General features: G+C 44.3%; 1 protein-coding gene across 3 annotated transcripts in view; it reads right to left on the bottom strand.

Moving 5' to 3' along the window:
* SLC9A8 (solute carrier family 9 member A8) overlaps positions 1-15,085 on the bottom strand; it is a 68,951-nt gene extending 53,866 nt beyond the window's left edge. For all 3 annotated transcript variants that reach the window (XR_006891102.1, XR_006891103.1, XM_046678965.1), the window contains exons 1-3: positions 14,977-15,085; positions 13,009-13,187; positions 7,293-7,373 (exon numbers count right to left, since the gene is read on the bottom strand). Coding sequence is in view for 1 of the 3 variants with exons in the window: in XM_046678965.1 (XP_046534921.1) it covers positions 7,293-7,373; positions 13,009-13,187; positions 14,977-14,990 (274 nt within the window). In the remaining 2 variants the exon portion in view is untranslated. The remainder of the gene's footprint in view (positions 1-7,292; positions 7,374-13,008; positions 13,188-14,976) is intronic.
* Between the last annotated feature and the right edge of the window lie 9,816 nt (positions 15,086-24,901).

The following is a 24,901-nucleotide window of genomic DNA, read 5'->3' as shown; positions in this document are numbered from 1 at the left end:
TAGTCCCGAAGGATCTAGATCATATGGACATTCCACAGGACAATACACTGGTCCACTACACTGCTGACATCATGCCCATCTGACATGACATGAAGTGGCAAGTAGATGTCTTGGTAAGACACACATGCTTCAGAGGAGAGAAAGTCTCAGAGGCCTGCTCATCCATGAAGTTTTTAGGGGTCAAGTGGTCTAGAGCACGCCAGGACACTCCCTCCAAGTAAAGGATGAGATCTGCACCTTCCACCTCCTACCACTAAGAAAGAAACACTGCTTGGTAGGCCTCCTCCGGGTTTTGGAGGCAATATATTCTACACTTGAGAAAACTACTTCCACTCGTTTACTTGGTTTGTGGGAGGTTGATAGTTTTGAACGAGGCCCAGAAGAAAGGGCCCTGCAGCACATCCAACTGTAGTTAAGCAGCTCTGCTGCTTTTGCCACGGGATCTGGCAGCCCCCATGGTACTGGAAGTACCTGTGGTAGAAAGGGATGCTGTGTGACGTCTCCGGCAAGCCCCAACAGGAGGGTTGCTCAGCACAGCTCAGCTGGAGCAAGATCATGCCATTTGTAGCAGAGAACCATACACCATTCAAAAAACTCCTAAGGAAAAAATGCAAACAGCTCCTGGCATGCTGCTGGGCCCTGAGAGAGACAGAGCATCTGAGCATGGGACATCAAGTGCCCACGTGGCCAGAGTTGTCCTTCATAAGCTTGGTTGCCATACCCACCAAGTTATAAGGCCAGGGGGGCCCCGCAGTAATCGGTTTTAAGATCAAGTGTTACATCAGAAATCAGGCTTGCGCGGCTCTAGAGGGCACAAGTGTGCTGCAAGAGCGGGTGGCCCAGACCTCCACGTCATCTATAGCTGTCACATCAACACCCGCCCCTCAGCTCCTACCTATGGCCTCACTGGAAGTTCTTTATAAACAGCTGCCAGAGGAGAAAAAAACCCAAGCTTGGTTCATGGATGATTCATGGCCACTTCAGTATTTGTGCAATGGGCTCATGAACACAGTAGTCATGATGGCAGCTACACAACGGCCCAACAGCATGAATGGCCTCTCACCCAAGCTGCTCTAGCTACTGTCACTGTTGACTGTATGACTAGGCAACCAAAGAGACCAACACTCATCACCTGATATGGTACCATCTCTCGAGAAGACCAGCCAGCTACATGATGGCAACTTGATTACAGAGACTCCTTTCATCCTGGAAAGGGAGGGAATTCATTCTGACTGAAACTGACATGTACACTGGCCCTATGGCTTTCGGCCAGCACCACCGTGCAAGGGCCCATGAGTGTCTGACCCACCACAGTGGATGCTGCATAACGATGTGTCAAACCAAGAGAGACTTATGTTATGGCAAAGGAGGTGCAGCAGTGGGCATGTGACCGTGGACTCCACATGGTCCGACACCATAAACCACACGATCCAGAAGCTGCCAGCCAGCCAGAGTGGTAAGATGGCCTCTTAAAGATGGAGCTGAGGCACCAGGTTGGAGATGACATCCTGTGAGGAGTGGAGCTCTCCACTAGGATACAGTACACTCCTTAAACTAATGGCCATTAGAAGGTGGTATGTCCCCAACCAGTGAGCACGGGTACAGCACACAATGGGTAGAATCAGCAGTGGCCCCACTCAACATCACTCTCGGGGACTCATCTGGGAGTGGGGATTCTTACTTGGGGAATTTCGGCTTCTTTAGCCTGAAACTGCAGGCTCAGTGGCTTGAAAGGTCCTTGCTCCCAGAAAGGGACATTTCCCCCAGGGTTCACATAATAAGAGTTACAATGGCTGCCGCCCAGTCACTTTGCGCTCTTTATGCCAAAAGACCAGCAGGCCTAGAAACAGGCTACCATACTGACAGGGATGACTGACCCTGATCATCATGAGGAGACAGGTTTCCTACCTTAGAATGGGGCAAAAAGGAATATAATTACTTATGTAATACTTTTTTAATCACAAAAGATTTTTTTGAAAATACCGTTGGCACATTTTGTTAGCTGTAATTATAGAATCAAGTTACACTACCTAATAAGGTAATTGAATTGAAAACTCGGTCCTTCATTCTGCTACCTAAAGCAGATACTCTCAAAGACAGCAAACCTGCCCAGTAAGATGGGGACCAGCAGCTCAGGGTTGGCTGGCTGTCGGTTTTCTGGGGAAAGGCTGTTTATGTGTTCTGTTTCTAAAGCAGCTACTTTTTCAGAGGAATGTTACTGCTTTCTAATCCGCAGAGGAGAATATTTATGTGGTGGAAGAGGAAATTTATAGAAATCGGCCCAAATACAGGAAGTTTCAGAATGTAATTTTTTAACAACCATTCTTCTTTTAAAATTGACTACCTGACTATTCTGGCATAGCTGGAAGATTAAAGTATAAAATACAAACTAAAGATGATAAAATGCTAAGCCGAGAGAAGATGATCACAATACCAGAAAAGCCAAAGCAAGCCCCCGGGCACAGCAGGAAACTGTCACACACAGAGCACATATTTAGTTAATGGCAGCGAAACAGCAACAAGACGTTCCTGGAATAAACTGTCACCTCTGATCTGTTTCCAGACGCACGGAGGCTAAGAGTCTGTGCGGGCACTCTTCCTTGGAACGTGACAGCCTGGAAAATCCGTAGAGTCTGAGGTGATCATTTTGTCAATCTGATAACCCATTTTGGCCTCTGCCTCTAAGACAGCTACTCTAATACCAACAGATGAACACCTATTTCTTCTCTAACAAAAATCAAAGCACCTAAGATCCAGGGCGAGGGTTAGCCATGGGACATCTTAAGCTGTGTCGGCAGTGGATGCTAATAGTCTACAAAGCAATGAAAACGATCACAGTCACAGCTAGGATTCTCCCTTTAAGTTTTCTGTAAAAAATTTTTTTAGAACTTAGGTACAATTAGAATATAATTGCTGGATCTGCTTCTTCTAGAATTATCTTTAGTCAACAACTCAGGAACTGAGTGATTTTTCATCTTCCACTCAAAACTCCCATCGACAAAAAGAGCACTAATCTTAAAAAAATTAAAATCCTTTAGTCAATACAAGAAGGAATTAACAGCTAAAAGCACAAACATAGTTAGGAAGGTTACGACACGGGAGCACTTTTGTGTGTCCTATTTATTCAACGATTCAATCGAATCTAGTTAAAAGTCAAAACATCATTTTTCTAACCATCAGCAATATTCAGGCTAAACCTTGGCATTTGAAAATCAAATTTCCAGCCCTTACTTAAAACCCCATTCTGGCCTTTCCTCGCTCTAAGATAAAGTACAACTGTGGAAAAAACCTCTTGTTTTTGCTATATACAACAGAGGAGAGTGGGCAGTACAATTACTTCATTTTCATTCCTTACAAATTTCAGCCCAAAATCTATAAAGAGTGAATCAGCACTATAAGGCTAATAAAAATATGTGAACTTAACTATGCAGAGAAAGAAGAGTAAAAAGGAAAGAACACAAAAAATGATATAAACTCAAACCAAGTAAAGTCATTTAATTGATATGTGTATGTCTACACATGGTTTGGAAGAGAATGAACCATGTTAAAAATAGCTGAAGATGTCAATGAAAAGGATTTTTCTTTTTCCATATATCTGTGCAAGAAAATTATTTTTTTAAAAAAAGCTACAAACTACAGAATTCCATAAGCATAGAAAGTATCTGAAAGCTATGAGCAAGGGCCAAGGAACTATCTTTAGAGCTTCATGTTGATACTACACCCTTATAAAGAACGAAAAAGGGCCGGCTCGCTGGCACAGTGGTTAAGTCTGCATGTTCCACTTTGGTGGCCCAGGGTTTGCCAATTCAGATGCCAGGTGCGGACCCATGCACCACTTGTCAAGCCATGCTGTGGCAGGCATCCCGCATATAAAGTAGAGGAAGATGGGCACGGATGTTAGCTCAGGGCCAATTTTCCTCAGCAAAAAAAAAAAAGAGGAGGATTGGCAGTCGATGTTAGATCAGGGCTAATCTTCCTCAAAAAAAAGAATGAAAAAAGTCTTGAGATTCATTTGACAATACAATAAAATAGAAGGGAAATGTGCTTTTTGAGGGCAGATGGTCCTTTCCTATATCAACAATTTCTTAAGAACTCTAAATGCTTCACTACAACTCAAAATGCTAATAATGTCTCCAAATGACTGAAGACTAAAAAATAACTTCTGGCTAGAAGAGGAAGGCTAGGAAAATTTATCCCTAAAAGAATGAAAACTCCATTTTCTCTGGCAGCTTCATTTAGATTCTTTTTTGGCACAAAAGTTGGAAATTCTTGAAATGGTAGATATCTCAGTATTTTGTTACACTTTGCTCCAATAGGAGAAAAATTTTTCCTTAATTTACATAGCTTTATGAAATATAGAACTATTTTGATAGCTTTGTCAGCATTTCTAAATTCTAACCAAATGTCTTCTAATCTAATAAATACTTTCGGGGGCCCAGCACTCTCTCTGGAAGTGCTCTTAGCATTGCAATCACCTGAGTTAGCAAGTAAGTGTGGAAAGCAAGACCTTCCATCACCCCTCCCAAGACCCAGCTGTACAGGCTACAGTTTTTCTGCAACATCAATGAAGAACTGAACCTCACGGATGGAGAACCTTAGCTGACCCTCAGCATCACTCCACCCCATGCCCAGTTCTGGGGTGGCCACGTGGTCAGAGTTCATCCCACAACTTCTGATGGAACCAGGGAGAAGAGTAGGCCACCTTTCCCACTGTGCTTGCTACTGTAAGGACAGTGAGCCTGAAGCTGTAAAGGCTTGCCACATGGAGAGAGCCTGCCTGCGGGAAGCCAAAACAAAGGGAAGCACTGTTGAGAAATGGAGCAAAACTGAGTCGGGAGACTCGCTTCAGTCTGAAGCAAGCACCAGCTGGAGCTTCTTCAGTTCCATGAGCCAACGGGTGTGCAACTCCACCCCCACCAATCTGTTTTCTTTGAATCAATTCGAACTGATTTTGTCCCTTGAATGAAGAGTCCTGTATCAGTTAAGATGTCTTTAGTTACACGTAAAAGAACCCCTGACTAAAAACGGCTTAAACAGTAGATGTTTATGATCTCATACAGCAGGCAGCTCTGAGACAGGGAGCTCCAGTACTGTCAATCGACAAAACAACCACGCAGTCAAGAATCCAGGCTTCGCACAGGTCCCTGCGGCGATCCTTAGCATTCTGGCTTTTGTCTTGGAGCCACAGTGATTGCAAGATAGCTACCAGTGCTCCAGGCATCACATCCTCAACTAACAGCATGAAGGAAGGGGAAATTTCTCTTCTTATCAGAGAGGAAAATATTTTCCAAAACTCACCACCCCAGGATACCTCCCCTTGGCCTCACTGGCCAGAACTGGCTTCACTCTGCCTTGCTGCCCCACCTCTCTCAACCAACCGTTGGCAAAGAAGAGTGGAACTATCATGACGACAAAGACCAGTCTTGACTCGGAAGGTCCCATCTTTCTTGAGAACACTGTGGCAAGACAACTGATCAAAATTAGGGTTCTATTTTCAAGGAAGAAGGGGGAAATGGCCCTTGGTAGGCAATCAACAATGTCTGCTACAAGTCCTAATACAAGCCTATTGCTCACTGACCTGCAGTTACTCAAACATTCAAGAGACAGTGAAGACCAAGTTATGAGAACAATCATTTCAATTTCTGTGTGCAATACTTTTTTTCCCCCAAGGAAGATTAGCCCTGAGCTAACATCTGCCAGTCCTCCTCTTTTTTTTTTTTCCTGAGGAAGACTGGCCCTGAGCTAACATCCGTGCCCATCTTCCTCTACTTTATACGTGGGACGTCTACCACAGCATGGCTTGACGAGCAGTGCCACGTCTGCACCCAGGATCCAAACTGGCCAACCCCGGGCCGCCAAAGCAGAACGTCTGCACATAACCACTGTGCCACCAGGCCGGCCCATGTGTGCAATACTTAAATACACACCAGTTATAGTTCTTATTCTTAAGAAATTAAGAAAACTGACCGCAAAACTGTAAATTCCTTGGAGTGGTTTTTTTAAGTCTTTACTGAATGCCCCAGAATAATAGGTATCAGATATTATGTTATTTTCAACATGCCTAATAGCAGAAAAGGAATGTTAATGAATGATTCTCCCATTCTTAGAGCTCCAAGGCTATCTCATTAGCTGAGGTTGTTAGAATCTATCCGCCAGGATGTGCTGATGAAGAGCCCGCTAAATAGAAAACAGGAACGCTTTGAGTAAAACTGGTTTCCAACTCTTGATTGAAGATCAATACTATCCAGTGTTGCCTCTTCCTTAAAACATGGCATCACCTGGGGCTTATGAGGCTCAAATGAGATGGCAACGTGAACGCTCAGAGGCAGGAAGCTGGAGCTGAGCAGTGCTGTGAAGTGCAGGTAGAATAGAGGGGGGACGGAAGCAGGGCAGCAGGAATGCAGGCGGGGCTAGGGAAGAATGCTCATTTCCAAAGCTAACCTCAACCACCACCATACTGTGAAAGAACTTGTAAGCATATTAAACAAGATCTATAAGGTAAAGAAAATTAACTTACAAAGTATCAGTGGTGATGAGAAAAAATTAAATATCATCAGTAGGCAAGTGGAAACTAGTAAAAGTAATTACAATATAAGAAACTGATGAAGGCTTTAGCTGACCTTAGTAAAACTGTATTTACTATGCCTTAAGCACCCCCACCCACACTTGAGTCTTGATTTTAATAACTACCGAAAAGTAAGGTTCCTGCTTCTTCCTTCACGAACCACTTCAGTGAACCTGCATGTGAACTCACACCTGTTACTACAGCAATTCACTCTCTCTAAATACAGGCTAATTACCTTAACAGTTAATTGCCATAGGAAACAAGAGAAATGTGAGAGAACAGAATGCTCTCTGAAGACTTCAGATCTGACTCTGACATTAAGGTGAGCCATTTCTCCTTCTTAAACTGTAAAGTGAGAACCCCTTCTGGCTGTAAAGTTCAGTGGCTCTAAGAATTAAGGGTCAATACTCGCCTCAGTTGAGCTGGTGCAGGCCGAGACTAGTAGCAGAGGTCAACGCACCCCGAGGGCGGTTCTGGGAGAAACAGAAAAGGACTTCGAGTTGCACAGAGGGGCTTCTACGTGACCTTTAGGAGGTCATCACCCTGCTCTGAGCCACAGCGTCCTCATCTGTTAAAGGGGATCATAACACCCTCAGGGCGGGCTGCAGTGAGGATGCAATGAGATCAGGTACGTACTGCATCTCGTGATTCCTGGCACTAGGGAGACACTCCAAAAACGGTAATTATCGTTACTGCTTTTATTATAGGATCACCAATAAGCACTTACCTAAAGAAACCACAGCAACGCTCTCTGGCAAGAAATGTAATCTGTATCGGATCAGTAAATGCACCAGTATGATGCAGATAGCTGTGGGAAAAAATAAGACATTGTTAAAACAGCACAATTTTAAATGATAAACACCAAGTTTGAGGCAACGTTACTTCTAGGGGGCCGCCAGCGAAATGGAGAACTGACAGTGACACAGTAGACTTCAACTGTATTTTCAATCTCTTATTTCTCAACCTGGAGGGAGACTCACAGTGTTTGTAACATTTTCTCCACACTTCTTTGTATGCCTGAACGAGTTTATTTTCCAGTGGTTACTGAAAGAGCAATAGACATCTAATTTTTCCCTAAGCTGCTAAACCTTACATGACCATTTAAAACTACCCAAATTTCCCTGATTCTAAGAAATGGTCTTCAACTTTTTTGAAGCAATCATCAACTGGAAAACTCTAAATGGAGAGGAGGGGGTCAATGAAATCAATCACTTTTATGCCAATATAACCACAACAGAATATGCTGACATGAAGTATTTCGCCACCATGTGACTGGTTCTCTTTTAACATAAAGTGAGGGTGTTTTATAAACAGGACAAAGTAAATACTTTGGTTTGGTGATAAGAACATCAAAGACCTAAAGATGGGGCTCCTGCTCCTCAGCTGGGTCCTGGGGCTCCCACTGGCTGAGGGCTCCCTCCGAGCCAGACACTTCACTGAGCACTTCCCAAGCGCCGTCTCACCTAACCCCCACCACCTCCTACCCCCTGGAACTAGGTGTTATCACTATTATCTACTTTGACTATAGACAGAAAACCAAGGCTTAAAGAGGTCACAGCACTGGCAGGTGCTGCAGGGTTGAGCCTGATTCCAACCCTGTGTCCTTAATCCTGAGCACCCACCATCTCCCTCTCGGCTACCCTCATTCCCCCATCTCCAAAGCTGTAAGGATGTCTGACTTTCCTCACAAGGGGAGTGTCATGAAAGAAAAGAAAGGAAACAAAAACATGTAAAACTATTTCAAAGGAATGAGTATTTCTGGACCAAAAAAAGAAAAGAAAAAAGCCTACTTTCACATAAATAATTCCCACATGTAATTTCATAGTCCAAATGCTAGTCTGCACGTCTTTCTTTTATTAGGCACCTAGGTGGCACAGCACCTCATCAACCACAGTATTATCTTCATAATACCAAAAATAATTTTGTTACTTTTTTTCTGTAAAAGGAAATGTTTAAACAATCGGCATGGCTGCTAACTGGCCACCTTCAGAGCCTGCCTTGACAAATTAGCTATCTTTAGTCCTACCAAAAAGCACCAGGTGGCCAGAGACAGGAAACAGTTGTAAATATAGAAATTTTGTCCTCCTTTCATTCTGCGCTCTAAACTATCAATCTGTGGTGTTATTTTATTATAAATATTTAACCTAGTTAGAAAAATCCTATATTAAATACTAACAGTAAGAAGAAAGTTCCAGTGCATAAGCACAACATGCGACCAACGGGCATGCCTACTATCTAAAAGGGCAGGGGACGAGCACACAAGCAGACAGAAATAGATCTAGGGCGTTGAGGCATGTCTGCACTTTCTTAGCACCAAGCTGGATGAAAAAATTAATTTAAAAAGTTTATTCTCATAAGTCAAACAACTATGTGCACCTTTAAGAGCAGAGGGGAAAACTGTCTATCAACAGAGAGAGCTAAACATAAGGCTCAACACCAGGGAAGAGTCTTCACCGTTAAAAAGAACGGGGTCTGAAAAGACAGCCCACCGAATGGGAGAAAATATTTGTAAACCATGTATCTGATAAGGGTCTAGTATCCAGAATATATAAAGAACACTTACAACTCAACAACAAAAAGACTAACAACACAGTTTGAGAATGGGCAAAGGACCTAAACAGACATTTCTCCAAAGATATACAAATGGCCAATAAGCACATGAAAAGATGCTCAAAATCTTTACTCATTAGAAAAATGCAAATCAAAACCACAATGAGGTACAACTTCACATCCACTAAGATGGCTATAACTAAGAAACAAAACAAGACAAAGGGGAAAATAACGAGTATCGGCAAGGATGTAGAGAAACTGGAACCCTTGTGTATTGCTGGTGGGAATGTAAAATGGTGCAGACTCTGTGGGAAAGTTTGGCAGTTCCTGAGAAAGCTATCCAGAGAGTAACCATTTAACCCAGCAATTCCACCTCCAAGTATGTGTCCAAGAGAAATAAAAATGTATGTCCACATAAAGTTTTCATCTTTTCATGTGCTTATTGGCCATTTGTATATCTTTGGAGAAATGTCTATTTAGGTCCTTTGCCCATTCTCAAACTGTGTTGTTAGTCTTTTTGTTGTTGAGTTGTAAGTGTTCTTTATATATTCTGGATACTAGACCCTTATCAGATACATGGTTTACAAATATTTTCTCCCATTCAGTGGGCTGTCTTTTCAGACCTTGTTCTTTTTAACCTGTACACAAGTGTTCACAGCAGTACTACTCACAATAGCCAAAAGATGGAAATCACCCAAATGACCATCAACTGAATAACAGATAAACATAATGTGGTGTATCCATACAATGGAATATTATTCAGCTATGAAAACGAATGCAATTCTAACACGTTACAACATGGACGAACCCTGAAGACATTATGCTAAGTGAAAGAAGCCAGACATAAACAGGCACATACTGTATGACTCCGCTGGTATGAAATATTCTGCATAGGCAAATACCCAGGGACAGAAAGCAGAATAGTGCTTACCAGAGACTGGGGGCCGGGGAGAAGGCAGAGCGACTGCTTTTCATGAGTCTAGGTTTCCTTTAGGGGTGATGAAAATGTTCTGGGACTAGATAGTGGTGATGGTTGCACAACACTGTGAATGTACTAAATGCCACTGAATTGCACACTTTAAAATGGTTAAAATGATAAGTTTTATGCTATATTTATTTGACCACATACATATCCTTTAAAAAAAAAAAAAAAGATGAGGCAGATACAAAAAACAGTAACATGGAAAGATCTCAAAGACATTCTGCTGGATGAAAAAGCAAGCTACAGGAGCCCATTTACATTGAAGGAAACTTCAAGCTATGCGTGCCCGTGCGTGTGCACGTGCTTATGAACGTGCCTGTGTATAGATGCACACAAGTACATGTTTTAAGTACACTTGGGAAAAACAGCAAGAAGGGACAAAAACTTCTGTATGGTATAGAGGGTGTGTATGCCACAAGTTAATTTGCTTCCAATTTTTCATGACTGAAGTATTAATTATGGAAACTATATTAAAACATAGACATGTCAATTTTAATAACGCCATTAAATTTAATGGCCCACAAAATGTATGCATCAAATGATGCTAATTGTTAACTCTAGTGGATGTCACTTAACAAGGACTCACCATTGTTTCTGCAGAGTCAAAGTTCAGCAAGGGTTAAGTGTAAGTCAACTAATTTCAAGCTTTTAAAAGTCAAAAGTAACTACAGAATCTGGCATCCCTTCTCAACAAAGGGGAACACACTGTAATCCTTTGACACGCTTATAGGACACAGAACTTACAATTTCATTTGACTTGACTAAACCAGGAAACAAAAGTGGTAAATGCATTCCAGGTTAGGAGTTCCTGCAGTCTGAAATAAACTACGGACTAATTCCCCTCAATTCTCTAGACTTCATGCATTTAGTGAGTTACCAAGTTACGTAGTAACACTTTTTTTTTTTACTTTATCAGATTTACATTGTTTGGACACTTAATCAAGAATAAATATACAATATACATAATATCTTGTTGATAATATACAGGAGAGAAAAAAATGCCTTCAAATTTACTTAAAAAGAAAGCATTCCATTCTGCTAACGTATGCTGACCCACACTTAAAAAGTGGAGATGCTGACTCATAAACCGCCAATGATCTGATTTGCTGAAAACGGAATCCACCTGACATTCGTGTGACTCCAGAGTCTAGCTTTATGATCTGTTTGAAGAGAAGACAATCCAAGAGAAATATACAGCACTATTAATTACAGTTCAGCCCTTTCTGGCCCCAAAGACATATTAACACTGGGCAGGATTTTGCCTAGATTATAAAAACTTGTTTTGTAGTCTCTGGCATAGGCTAATCTTAAATATTCCACACCCTGAAAATTACTTTGAAAGTCTTACTTATTCTTTTTACCCTCCAGTGAAAAAAGTGATTACACAAGTTTTGTCCAGGCCTGTCTTTTATATTCTCTAATATATCAAGGTGACAACATGTAAACAGACTAATAACACCCCTTCAGGATTAAGAATCCAGGTACTAAAGACTTCTTGGTCAAGAAAAGAATTTCTTTTCTTCTTTGTATTCAACTACTCTAACAAAAGAAAATGAAAACAAAACAGGAGTCCCTGACTGTTGAAGTAATCTCTTAGAAACAGAATTCAACTACATTTACAGTGTAAAAATTACCTGGGCATATGAAATCTATATGGGAAATCGTACACTTGTAGTTTGTGTACTTTTTCAGTATTACAGTTTTTAAAAATCTGTAAGAGACAAGGATGAGTCCAGGAATTTTAAATAAAATTACTCTATTATTAAAATTATTTGACCATTAACAAAGTCTGAATATAAATATGAAAGAAGTTACACTCTTCCTCAAAAAAAAAAAACCAGTCCTAACAGACATCAGAGAAATACTCCGCACCTTTTTTTCCCCTCCCTCAGCTCCCGCTCTCTGCACCTTTCACTCCTCTGAAAAGATCTAATTGGAAATATGTCACGTATCATTAAAGAGCAGAAAATGTAAACGTGCCAACTTCACCTTTCAACTAAGACTGTGGACTTGGGTCAAATGCTAAGCTATTGCTTCCTTAGCTAACCCAAAGTGGCTTGCAGTTTCAACTGGGTTTTCTTTGTCTAAAACAGTTGTCAACTGTCTGTAGTCTCTGGGAGGCATCTAAGTTATTGCTTTTTACCTAAATTTCTTGACCAATGTCTGGCAACCTGAATATCAGCCTCTAGCGTCCCCAAAACCAGGTATGTCAATTGCTTACCCTCTCCGGGCCTAAGTTTCCTCACCTGTTAAAGGAGGAGGTTGAACAAAATGAGATTTTAAGTTTGAGACAAGTGAATCCATTTAAAGAAAAATATTGCATAAATAAATAACAGCACAGGTGGTGCACAGATGTGGCAAAAGTCATGGCTATGGTTAGTGGGAAGGACAGAGGTTAAGGAAAAGAGCGTGCCAGGGCAAGGGTATCTGATCTTTTACTCAGCAGCAAAACTTTTACATAAAAGTTTACATGAAAATCTAATAGATATGAGGTAAAATGCTGCTCTGATCAGAAAGCTGGGTGCCCTCCCATTGACTCCCCCTACCTACTGCTGCCACCACCTACACGCACACAGTCACACACAGACTCTCATGGGCAGAGTTTGAAATTCACTACGCTAGAAGATATTTAAGTTTCTTTCTAGGTCAAAATTATTTAATTCTTTCTTCCAACGGATGTCTAAAACATTACATAAAGGGAACTTCAGAATTGCTAAGCTCTATGATTTTATAAAGCAAAAGGAGTACACTGTTATGATGTTACGAACTGATCGTTGTCCCTCAGTGTTTGACGTGAGAACCAAATGGGAGGAAGACCTGACAAAGTGTGGTTTAAATGGGGTTAACCACACAGACAGTGCACCCAGACTCAGACTCCCAGGATGGCCGACTACGGCGTCTCCACATTCACCTAGGACGAGGAGGCTGAAGAAGATGGTCATGCCGTTTGACTGCTCCTCCTGCTGAGCCTGCTCCCCCGTCTGCACGGGGAGGATGGGCTTGGCAGGGGTTGGTAGCACCAGTCTCGTAGTGACAACCAGGGTAGTGTGGAGGGTGACATTGAAACCTTCATGAGTTGTATTGGGGAACCTGTTGGAGGACACAAAAAGCAGAATTAGATCAAGGGAAAAGGGCCCTGACCTGTCAACACACACACGCAAATGAGCAAGAGAACCTGGCACAGAGGTTTACGAGAGTCCCAAGTCTCGCAACCAACAGGCAGGCTTTTGAAACTGATTAAGAAAATTCCTGCCTGCTGCAACAGGAGGGTGCCGGTGGCCTCAGGTGCTTCTGAACACAGGCCCCTAGAGGACGGGAACAAGGCAGAGTCAGCGCTGGTGTGGAAGCAAAACGCTGCCTGCTCCTTGGCACTTAACGGGGGATTTAAAGGGAGGTGAACTGGAGTCTCATCACATTCCAAGGTCCAAGGTTATTTACTTGGCGTCTTTATTTCCCCAGGTTACACTCTTTTCCTGAGATTATTATCTGTAAGTTGAAGAAGACACCTGAATTGGCCCAATTCTTGATCTGATTGGAAGGCTCCACCCTACCTTACAAAATCCTTCTCACATTTCAAAAGGCTCAAATGTAACCTCTTCTGTAACACCCCCCTCCACCTCACCATTTACGTTCCTCACAGCTGTCTCCTCACATCCTATCAGGGCTGCAAACTGGTGCAATATTAATACAATAATCATTGCAATTCTAACAGCTAATGTTTATTGGCTACTGCTTCATTCCAGATACTAGATAACATACACCCTTTCATTGAATAGGCACAACATGCCCTAAGTGGGTACTATGACTTTCCCTTTCCTAGCCATGAATAACTGAGGCTCAGAGAGGCTGCATGACTTGGTCAATATCTCAGTCAGTGGCAGAATCAAACTTTGAGACCAAACTTGAAATCACTGGGCCACACCACCTCTTTTGCTTTGTGCTGGGACTGCCCGTTCAGTGTCTGGGACAGAGCAGATGCTCAATAAATAAGAGGACTAAATGAAATGAACACCTGGCCAAGAGACACAACTGTAAAACTGTCAGCTGAAGGAGTCAAATTTCAACCATGGGGTTCGTTGTTAACTTTTGCATAGTCATCCCTCAAACACAGACAAGGCATCTATAATAGCCAATAGTCTGTGCCCTGCAGGTATGGAGATGGCCGTCTACAATCCAGCCATCCTGCCTTTCTTCCTGTCCTTCAAAGGCACTAAGCCCTTTCTTGCTTCTGGCCTTCTGCGCTTGCTGTTCCCTCTCCTATCCCTCCTTCTGGTCACTGAAGTCTCAGCTGGCAGTCACTTCTTCCTGAGCAGACTCCCCCACCCTAACACTATTCCATTCCTTCATCTTGCCTATTTATGGTCCTCTTTCCCCACTAGAACGGAAGCTCCCTGAGGGCGGCTCCTGGTCGGCTGCACGACTATGTGCCCAGGCCCTGAACTAGAGTGGATGGCCAACAGTTAAGGAATGAATGAAACTCCGTGCAGGAGACAGACGCGAAAACTGATCGTCATAGCGGAGGAGGCGACTGGCTAAATTGGGGGCGGGGGGCACGGACTTTCTGGAGGAGGCGGCGGAGCGCTCCGTAATCATCAGACGACCGAAAACTAGGAAAGTGAAATCTGGGTTGCGGTTTCCACAAGACGGCTTTCGAAGCCTGCGCTGATCCCCAGCCCGAGGGGCCGACCTCGGGGAGGCTGAGGGCCCCGCTGGGCCCAGGCCCGTCCCTCCCGCCCTCCTCGCAGTGCCGGCATGGCCAGTCCTGGCCAACCGGCACAAGGAGCTCCGCCTTCCGGGGCCGGAGGGCGGCCTGAGGCGCTCGCTGTCACCCGCCGGGCCTAGCCCTGCCGCCTCCTCCGCCCCGGAAAATCCCACTCACTCCTCTTCCGCCATCTTCTCCCCAATCCTGCGGAGCCTTCGAGACCACCGAGTTCGGAGCTTGGGGCTAGCAGGCCCCGCTTTTGCTTCCGGCTTCCGCTGGAGGCGCAGGCGGGCGGCGGGCAAGCGGGGGGGCGGGGCCTCGGCCTCGCAAGAGTGACCCCTCTGTCCCTTCGTCTCTATGGTCCGAGGGTGGGAGGAGGCGCGTGGGAGGACCCTCTGACGTTTTGAGGACTCGCGTCCAGCCTGGGTCTTGTGACTTGTGATCTTCTGGGGTTTCCCCACCGCAGGGCGGGGAGGTTTTGGGGGAAGCTTCTGAGAGATCTCTGTGAGTCACCCTGAAGGCCGGGTCTCTCCGCCCAGTGTCCAGGACTTCACCCTCCTGAAACAGAAGGAAGCTTCTAGCCTAGGCTGTGCAGAGGGACCCCGGGGGACACTTTCCCAGCCTGGCCTCAATTTTCCTCAGTTGTGAAGAGGACTAACCAGCTGGGCTTTGCAGAATTGTTCAGTATTCTGTCTGTAAACATTTATTGAGCTCTGACTAGACGGCTATCGTTAAAACAGGCGATGATGATCAAGGGATGGGTCGTTCGTTCATCCGTTCATTGTCAACAGATACTCACTAGACGCCTGTATGTGACTAGCAGTGGTCCCTGGGGCCGGGGACACAGGAAGGAACAAGGTAAGCTTGGAAGGGTAGGAGAGACCCCCATCAGGAGGGCTGGTACCCTCTTGGTACCTTTGGGTTTGATGCCACCTCTCTTCCTAGTCCAGGCCTTGGCATCTCGTAACAGGCAGGACAGCTGCCTAAACCGTCTCTCTGACTCTGCCCTTGTTCCTGTGGTCTTCCACACAGCGGCCCCGGGGATCCTAAAGCTCCAGTCCCTCCTGTGCTCAAAACCTCCACTGGCTTCCAATCTTAATCAGAGAAAAAACCTTAGAAAACCTACAGGCCTCAACCCTGCCGCTTTCAGCCTTCTGAGGTCGATCCCCTTTCCCCCTCCTACACACTTTCTGCTGTGGTCACAGTGGCTTCCTTCCTGTGCCTGAAACACGCTAGGAACACGCCCTCCTCTGCCCTTGCTGAGTCCTTCATCTAGAATACTTCCCTTCTAGGTTGCCCCCTGGCTCCCACTTTTCCCACTTTTGGACTTTCTGTTTAACCCTTACCTTGTCCACTACGCCTTCCCTGACCACCCCGTTTAAAATGCCAGCCCCCTCCCCTTCCCTGAGTTATTTTTCTCCATAATACCTCACATATTATATGTCTGTCTTATATATTGGCTTATTATCCTTCTCCCTTCACGAGAATGTAAACTCGCTGAATGCAGAGGTTTTTGTTTCTTTTTGTTCTATCTCCAGTGCCTAGAACAATACCTGGCTCATAGTGAGTACTCAATAATAAGTGACCATTGAATCAATAAGGAAGTTAATTAACTCTAGATGTGTCCAGAAACACAAGAGTTTCAACAGGAGGAGTGCCATAAGCTGACTGACAGCAGGACCCCATTGACTGCTTGTGGAGAGTTGAGCGAGTTGGGGGGGCAAGGATGGACGCCCTCAAACCAATGAGGAGGCCTCTGCAATAATCTAGGCAAGAGCTGATGGCAGTTTGGATTAAGGTGGTACCGTGGAGATGGTGAGGATGGTTGGACTCTGGGTGCTAGGTTATTGTTTCCTTAATTACTTAGATTGTTTCTTTAATTCCTTACATTTCCTTGAGGCAGATACTATCATAATCCGTGAACTGAAGCACAGGGAAGTCAAGCCACTGGCCTGAAGTCACACAGCTGGCAAATATTGAGGCTGGAATTCAGGTGCAGAGTCTGTGTTTTTAACCTTTACCCCCTGTTGCTCTCCACTGCCTTCGTTTCTCGGGCTCCGAAATGGAGCTAACAGCCTGCTTTCCTCCCTTAGCCTGGAGCCTTGCAAGAATGAGCCAGCCCAGAAAGGACCGAGAGGTGTGTTCCCTCTGAGCCACACTTGGTTACTGATAGCTCAAGACTGCCATTCTTCTTCCCTGGCTGGAGTGGGGCCCCACGGGCTGGGGGTAGGCCCCATGCATCAGGCTGCAGGCGGGGGCTCGTCAGGATCAAAGCAGAGGCCTGAAAGCACCAAGAGCTGCCCCGTCTACCTGGTGTCAGTCAGAGAAGGGGCTGCCGCAGGGCACAGCAGACTTTGGTGCCAGGCAGTTCTGGCTCCCTACCTCCACTCGGGACCTCTGGGACCCCACAGCACCCTCAGAACCATCGCAGTTTTGACCGAGCCCCTCTGTGGAAGGCTGTTACGGGATTGGAGAGAAAGCTCTTGCCTTTGTTCTCTGTTCTGCCAGCTCTCCTACCCCCACTCTTCCTCTTGCCGCTCAGGTCTCGGCTTAAATGTCAGGAGGGCCCTCCCTGACCACTCAGTCTACAGCAGGGGTCGGCAAACTTTTTCTGTAACGAGCCAGACAGTAAATATTTTAGGCTTTGTGGGTCTTCTGATTTCTGTCGCAACGACTCAACTCTGCTGTTGGTTGCAGTGGGAAGGTAGCCGCAGACGATTTAAGTAGGCGTGGCTGTGTTCCAGTAAAAGTTGTGGCTATTGAAATTTGAATTTCTTATCATTTTCACATGTCACGAAATATTCTTTTGATTTTTTTCAACCATTTAAAAATATGAAAACCAGGGGCCGGCCCAATGGCATAGTGGTTAAGTTCATGTGCTCTGCAGGTTTGGATCCCAGGCACAGACCTACACACCACACCGCTCATCAAGCCATGCTGTGGCGGTGTCCCATATACAAAGTAGAGGAAGATGGGCACAGATGTTAGCTCAGGGCCAGTCTTTCTCAGCAAAAAGGAGGAAGAATTGGCAACAGATGTTAGCTCAGGACCCATCTTTCTCACTAAAAAAAACCACAGAATAAAAATGTGGAAACCATTCTTAGCTCACGGGCCATATGAAAGCTGGCGACAGGCTGGATTTGGCCCCCAGGCTGTCAACCCCTTGTCTAAAGTCTTAAGGGTAAGTTTCTCAGAGGCCCTTATCACTGTCGGATATTTTATCCCTTCTTCCCTCCTTCCCAAGTTTATCACCCATTTCCCACTGAGGATATGAGCTCCCTGAAAGAAGAGCTTGTCTCTCCCCTGTCTTTCTTCTGTCTTTTATCCCTTCTGACATTTCTTGAACACTTACTCTGGACCAGGCATTATTCCAAGCGAATTATGCTCAGCAATTTATTTAATCCTTATAATAACCCTAGAGGTGCTCTGATTGGCCCAGTTTTACAGATGTGGAAACTTGATGTGGAATTCATCACTCTTTTCCCAGAGCTTAGAAAATGCTGATGTTGTCAACCAAACAGGGGCACCAATGAAAACTTTTTAACAAATTTGATATTCATGTATTTTAAAAGGGAATCAAAGTGGTTACCATGTATCTCCGTCAAGGTTCATCAGAAAAGCAGGACCAGTAGGAGATACATATTAAAAGATTTATTGCAAGGAATTGGCCTGAAACAACACAAATTTATTATCTCCCAGTTCCGTAGGTCAGAGTGTCAGGGAGCTGAGGTCAAAGTGTCAGCAGGCTGCGTGCGTTCCTCCTGGCAGCTCTAGGGCAGAATCTGTTTTCTTGCCTTCCAGCTTCCAGAGACCACTGCATTCCTGGCTTTCAGTCCTGTCCTCAACAACGGCATTGCTCCAACCTCTCCTCTGGTCATCACAGCTTCTCGACTCTGACTCTCCTTCCTTCTTTCCTTCGTGAGGACCCTTGGGATCACACTGAGCCCATGGATAATCCAGAATGAGCTCCTCATCTCAAGGTCAACTGATTAGCAACCTTAATTCCCCCTTGTCATATAATGTAACGTATTCCCAGGGTCTGGGGATTAGCATGTGGACATCTTTGGGGGGCCATTATCCTGCCCACCACAGCATGGGATAAATAAGATCTGTGTTGGCCTTCCTTGTTTATTTTTACCAGTTACTATCGCTTCATATAGATTTACATATGGAGGAGAGTTGGGCATAATTTTTTCCAGTCTTTCTAATTGAGGTTATGATAGTTTATAACATTTGGAATTTTTAGTTGTACATTATTATCTGTCAGTCACCATATAAGGGTGCCCCTTCAGCCTTTGCGCCCAGCCCCCAGTCCCATTCCCCCTGGTAACCACTAAACAGTTCTCTTTGTCTGTGTGTTTGTTTATCTTCCACATGTGAGTGAAATCATACAGTGTTTGTCTTTCTCTGTCTAGCTTATTTCACTTAACATAATACCCTCAAGGTCCATCCATGTTGTTGCGAATGGGAGGATTTTGTCTTTTTTTAATAGCTGAGTAGTATTCCATTATATATATATATATGTATGTATATACACCACATCTTCTTTATCCGTTCATCACTCAGTGGGCACTCAGGTTGCTTCCACATCTTGCTATTGTGAATAATGCCGCAGTGAACATAGGGGTGGGTAAGTCTCTTTGGATTGTTGATTACAAGTTGTTTGGATAGATACCCAGTAGTGGGATGGCTGGGTCACATGGTAGTTCCAATTTTAGTTTTTGAGAAATCTCCATACTGTTTTCCATAGTGGCTGTACCAGTTTGCATTCCCACCTGCAGTGTATGAGGGTTCCCTTCTCTCCACATCCTCTCCAACACTTGTTATTTTTTGTCTTGGTGATTATAGCCATTTTAATGGGTGTAAGGTGATAGCTTGCGTAGTTTTGGTTTGCATTTCCCTGATGATTAGTGATGTGAACATCTTTTCAAGTGCCTATAGGGCATAATTTTTTTTTTAAGATTTTCCTTTTTCCTTTTTCTCCCCAAACCCCCTGGTACGTAGTTGCATATCTTTTTTTTTGGCACCTGGGCTAACAACTGTTGCCAATCTTTTTTTTTTTTTTCTGCTTTATCTCCCCAAACGCCCCCTGTACACAGTTGTATATCTTAGTTGCATGTCCTTCTAGTTGTGGGATGTGGGACGCCGCCTCAATGTGGCCTGACGAGGGTGCCATGTCTGCGCCCAGGATCCAAACTCTGGGCCGCCGCAGCGGAGCGCATGAACTTAACCACTCAGCCACAGAGCCGGCCCCCATAGTTGCATATCTTTAGTTGTGTGTCCTTCTGGTTGTACTATGTGGAACACCACCTCAGCATGGCCTGATGAGCAGTGCTATGTCTGCGCCCAGGATCCGAACTGGCAAAACCCTGGGCCACCGAAGCGGAGTGCACGAACTTAACCACTCAGCCACGGGCCCAGCCCCAGGGCATAATGTGTTAATGCCTGTGGAGTTTAATGTTTTAATCTGGTCCTGGCCACTTAGCAAGTAGCGGGTACTAGAATTACTAGGCAAAAATGAAAAAGTTGGGCTTGTAGAATTCAGTGGCGTCAGATGCCACAGACACACCTGAAAGAATTTGTGGAAAAATGCAGATTCCAGTCCTATCACAGACCTACTGGATCTCAGGCATGGGGCCTGGGAATCTGAATTTCCTCTTGGCTGTCTCCCGTAGCAGACTCTGCCGGTGCCTGCCCACGACCTCGACCTCGGGGAGGGGCCTACTACTGCCTAAGGGCTTCCTCTCAGCGCACACAAGCCAGCTGTGCTGGGGAGTTAACGCTCCCAGGCAGCCCTCAAACAATGACTGGTGCAAGTAGGAGGGTAAATACCCCCACTCCTTCACCCCTTGGGTGGGCCAGTCTGAGGTGCATGTTCTGAATAGTTTCCCAGAGCTCCCCGGTGGGGTTAAGCTCCAGCTGCCCGCAGTGGTGACCTGCTTGACGACACATCTATACATTTTTCTTTCTCTCTTTCTTGGCTGATATAAACATCTAGACAATGACTTTGTTTTGAAAATCTGCTTTGAGGGTATCTCTTGAGTTTTGGCCCATGATGCTCTCTTTATAGTTTCCTCTTTGAGACAGAGTTTACTTAGGAGTGTTTTAGAATTTCTTACTTATTGAATGTTTATGTAAATTTTGTTATTCGTTTCTAATTATATTATATTTTTACCGGGTAACATGTGCCAACATTTTTCTACTTTTATGACTTCACAGAGGTTTACTTCATTGTCAACTTCATGAATAATTTTTGTAAAGTACAGGGAGAAATGGAAAAGTTTATGTTTTTGTTTTTAGATTATAAATATTGATGTTTATATAGTAATTTATTTATTTTTTTTTGCTGAGGAAGGAGCTAACATCTGTTGGCAATCTTCCTCTTTTAGTATGTGGGCTGCCGCCATAGCATGGCCACTGACAAGTGGTGTAGGCCTCGGCCTGGGAACCACACCTGGGCTGCCCGAGCGGAGTGTGCTGAGCTCAACCACTAGGCTGCCCAATATAGTAACTCTTCTGACTTATGTTATTTAAATTCTATATTCATTTTTGTTTTTAGGTTGTAGAAGACTTTGAATGCCTAGGAAATGAAAGAATACCTTTGATAAACGTAAATGTTAACATTCTGAATAATAGAAAATGTCAAAAATAACTTTCTTCCTAATTATATTTTAATCAAAAATACATACTCTGAAAATACAGTTTATAAATGAAACTCTGAACAAGTTTATAATCATACAGATTCCAGGACTCTGAAATCTATGAATGTAAGAATTTTTATGCTCTCCCCACAGATTCAAAAAAATATATGTATTTTTAAATTGAGATGTAATTGATCAACAGCTCACCTATGTTGATTTCTCTTTCTTCTCTGTCTTAATTCTCCACTCCTGCATCTGGGCAGACCATACTAGGACATGCCCTTCGAGAATCTCTTGCGGTGATCACACTTGGTAACCACGGCTGAGGCTGATCTGTTAAAGAACATCCCCATGCTTAGCGCATGGCAGGCCCCATTCTCAGCCTGGGGAATGGAGAACTGAGTCAAGCGTGGACCTCTGGTGGGGGGGTGGTTTCAGCACATGTAGAGAGCACCACTTTAACGTTAGCCCACAGAGACTTTGGGGAAAAGAGGGCAGACGAAACAGTCACTTCTACTTTTGCTGCTCCCCTGGGCCCCACTAGGTTGACGATAAAGGGATCCATTTTTAAAGGCATAAACCGTCAAGGACTGGAGAACAGGAGAGGAGACGACAGTAAGAACATTTTGGAGAAGAGAGAGCAGATGAGTTCATCGGTAAATGACTCAGGAGAACAGAGAAAACCCAGTTCTCAGGCAGTAGTGGGGAAAGCCAAAAGCAACCTGATTTACCCCCCTCAAAAAATTCCTCCCAAAGGCTCAGGAATTGGTGGCACCATGTGCCTCTGAAAGTAAAGTTGAAATGGGGATGAGGGGAGGCGGGCGGCAGAGAGGAGGGTGTAAAATAAAGGAAATTGGCTAAAAGCATGAGAAGCAGTCAGATTCCCAGATCCTCCCAGCCCCCATCCAGCTCTAGGTAACCAGGCACCTACCCTGGCAGAAGGATGGAGGTGTACTCTCTCGAGACAGTAAAACGGAATGTGCCTGGACCTGGGGACCCCAGCATATTTTAGGGCAGGCGTACTATATTGAAAACAGGAGGGTTAAGCGAACACAAGTGTATTCGTTTCCTGGGGCTGCTGTAACAGATTACCACAAACTGTATGGCTGAAAACAATAGAAATATATTCTCTCCTAGTTCCAGAGGCCAGAAGTCTGAAACAGTGTCAGCAGGGCCACGCCCCCTCCAGAGGCTGTAGGACAGAATCCATTCCTTGTCTCTTCCAGTTTTGGTGGCTGTTGGCATTCCTTGGCTTGTGGCCATATCTCCTTCCGCTCCATATTCATGCTGTTTTCTCCTCTGGGTTTCTAATCTCCCTCTGCCTTTCTCTTAGAAGGACACGCGTGATGGCGCTCAGGGCTCTCGTAGATAATCCAGGATTATCTCCTCATCTCAAAAGCCTTAACTTAATCACAGCTGCGAAGACCTTTTTCCAAATGAGGTGACATTCACAGGTTTCAGGAATTTGACATGGATTCTTTTGAGGGGCTGTTTTTGGGCTGCAGGCTGAGACCCCCTGTTCCGGTCCTTTCCCACGTCACAGGGCTGGCCCCATTGCTCATATCCAGAGGGGCCAAGCAAATTGTGTGTAGTGGCCCTGCCCACACGACTCCAGAACCAGGCCAGCCAGGCTGTTCCATTCTACCAGGAGACTGGAGGAATCTTCTCCAGAAAACCTGGCTAGGCTCAGAGGAATCACCTGAAGATGTTTTAACATCAGGGGGTCCCCAACAAATGGCCCAGTTCAAAGTCAATGGCCCCCTTCCCAACATACTTAATGATCAGCTTCTTGGTTCCCTACTCTTAAATATGAACAGAAGACTGAGAAATATCAGACATCTGAGGATACGTTTGCATATGAAAAATTGAGACCAAAACAATAGAGAACAGTAACCAGATGAGACAGAGACAATGCAAGAGGAAAAAACTGAAAAACAAGAACAACTTCTCAGAGAGCTACCCTGAAGCAAGAACAACATGCTATAAAAAAGGAATATTTTGAGAACAAAGAGGGGCTCTTAGAAATTAAAAGCATGACAGTAGAATTTCTAAAAATTTAAAAGAAGAGTTGGGAGATAAATTTGAGAGTTTGTCTCAGAAAGTAGGACAAAAAGACAAAGATGGAAGATAGGAGAGAAAAGATAAGATGTTTAGGGACCAGTCTGAGAAATGCTACCTCTGAAAAATAGGCATCTTATCAAGAAAGAAGACAGAGGAAGAGAAATCATCAATAAAATAATTTTTTTAACTTTTTATTAAGATTATGATGGTTTACAACCTTGTGAAATTTCAGTTGTACATTATTGTCAGTCATGTTGTAGGTACACCACTTCACCCTTTGTGCCCTCCCTCCACCCCCCCTTTCCCCTGGTAGCTACCTAACAGTTCTCTTTGTCTACATTTTTAACTTCCACCTATGAGTGGAGTCATACAGAGTTCGTCTTTCTCTGTCTGGCTTATTTCACTTAACATAATACCCTCAAGGTCCATCCATGTTGTTGTGAATGGGACCATTTTGTCCTTTTTTATGGCTGAGTAGTAGTCCATTGTATGTATATACCGCATCTTCTTTATCCATTCATCAGTTGATGGGCACTTAGGTTGCTTCCACGTCTTGGCTATTGTGAATAATGCTGCAATGAACGTAGGGGTGCATGGGACTTTCGGAATTGCTGATTTCAGGTTCTTAGGATAGATACCCAGTAGTGGGATGGCTGGGTCATATGATATTTCTATTTTTAACTTTTTGAGAAATCTCCATACTGTTTCCATAGTGGCTGCACCAGCTTGCATTCCCACCTGCAGTGTATGAGGGTTCCTTTTTCTCCACAACCTCTCCAACATTTGCCACTTTTTTTTTTTTTGCCATTCTAACAGGTGTAAGGTGATATCTTAGTGTGGTTTTCATTTGCATTTCCCTGATGATTAGTGATGGTGAGCATCTTTTCATGTGTCTATTGGCCAATAAAATAATTATTAAAAATTCTCTAGAACTAAAGTACTTGTGTTTCCAGATTGAACGAGATTACTGAGTGCTCAGCACGTTGGATAAAAATAGACCCACAGCAGGGAACGTCATCAGGGACTTTCAAAATACCAAGAGCAAACTTCCACAAGAGGGGGCATAGGTCACTTTTAAAGCATCAAGAGCAGAGGCCAGCCCCGTGGCCAAGTGGTTAAGTTCACGCACTCTGCTTCAGCAGCCCAGGGTTCACCAATTTGGATCCTGGGCACAGACCTACACACTGCTAGTCAAGCCGTGCTGTGGCGGCATCCCACATTGAAGAACTAGAAGGACTTACAACTAGGATATACAACTGTGTGCTGGGGCTTTGGGGAGAGGAAAAAAAAAGAGGAATATTGGCAGCACATGTTAGTTCAGGGCCAATCTTCCTCACCAAAAAATTTATTTATTAAATAAATAAATAAATAAAGCATCAAGAGCATAATAACTTTGAACT

Source organism: Equus quagga, chromosome 12 (assembly GCF_021613505.1).
Source record: "Equus quagga isolate Etosha38 chromosome 12, UCLA_HA_Equagga_1.0, whole genome shotgun sequence".
Lineage (NCBI taxonomy): Eukaryota > Metazoa > Chordata > Mammalia > Perissodactyla > Equidae > Equus > Equus quagga.
Note: the sequence above shows the minus strand (reverse complement) of the source record. Positions and strands in the feature narration are given on the sequence as shown.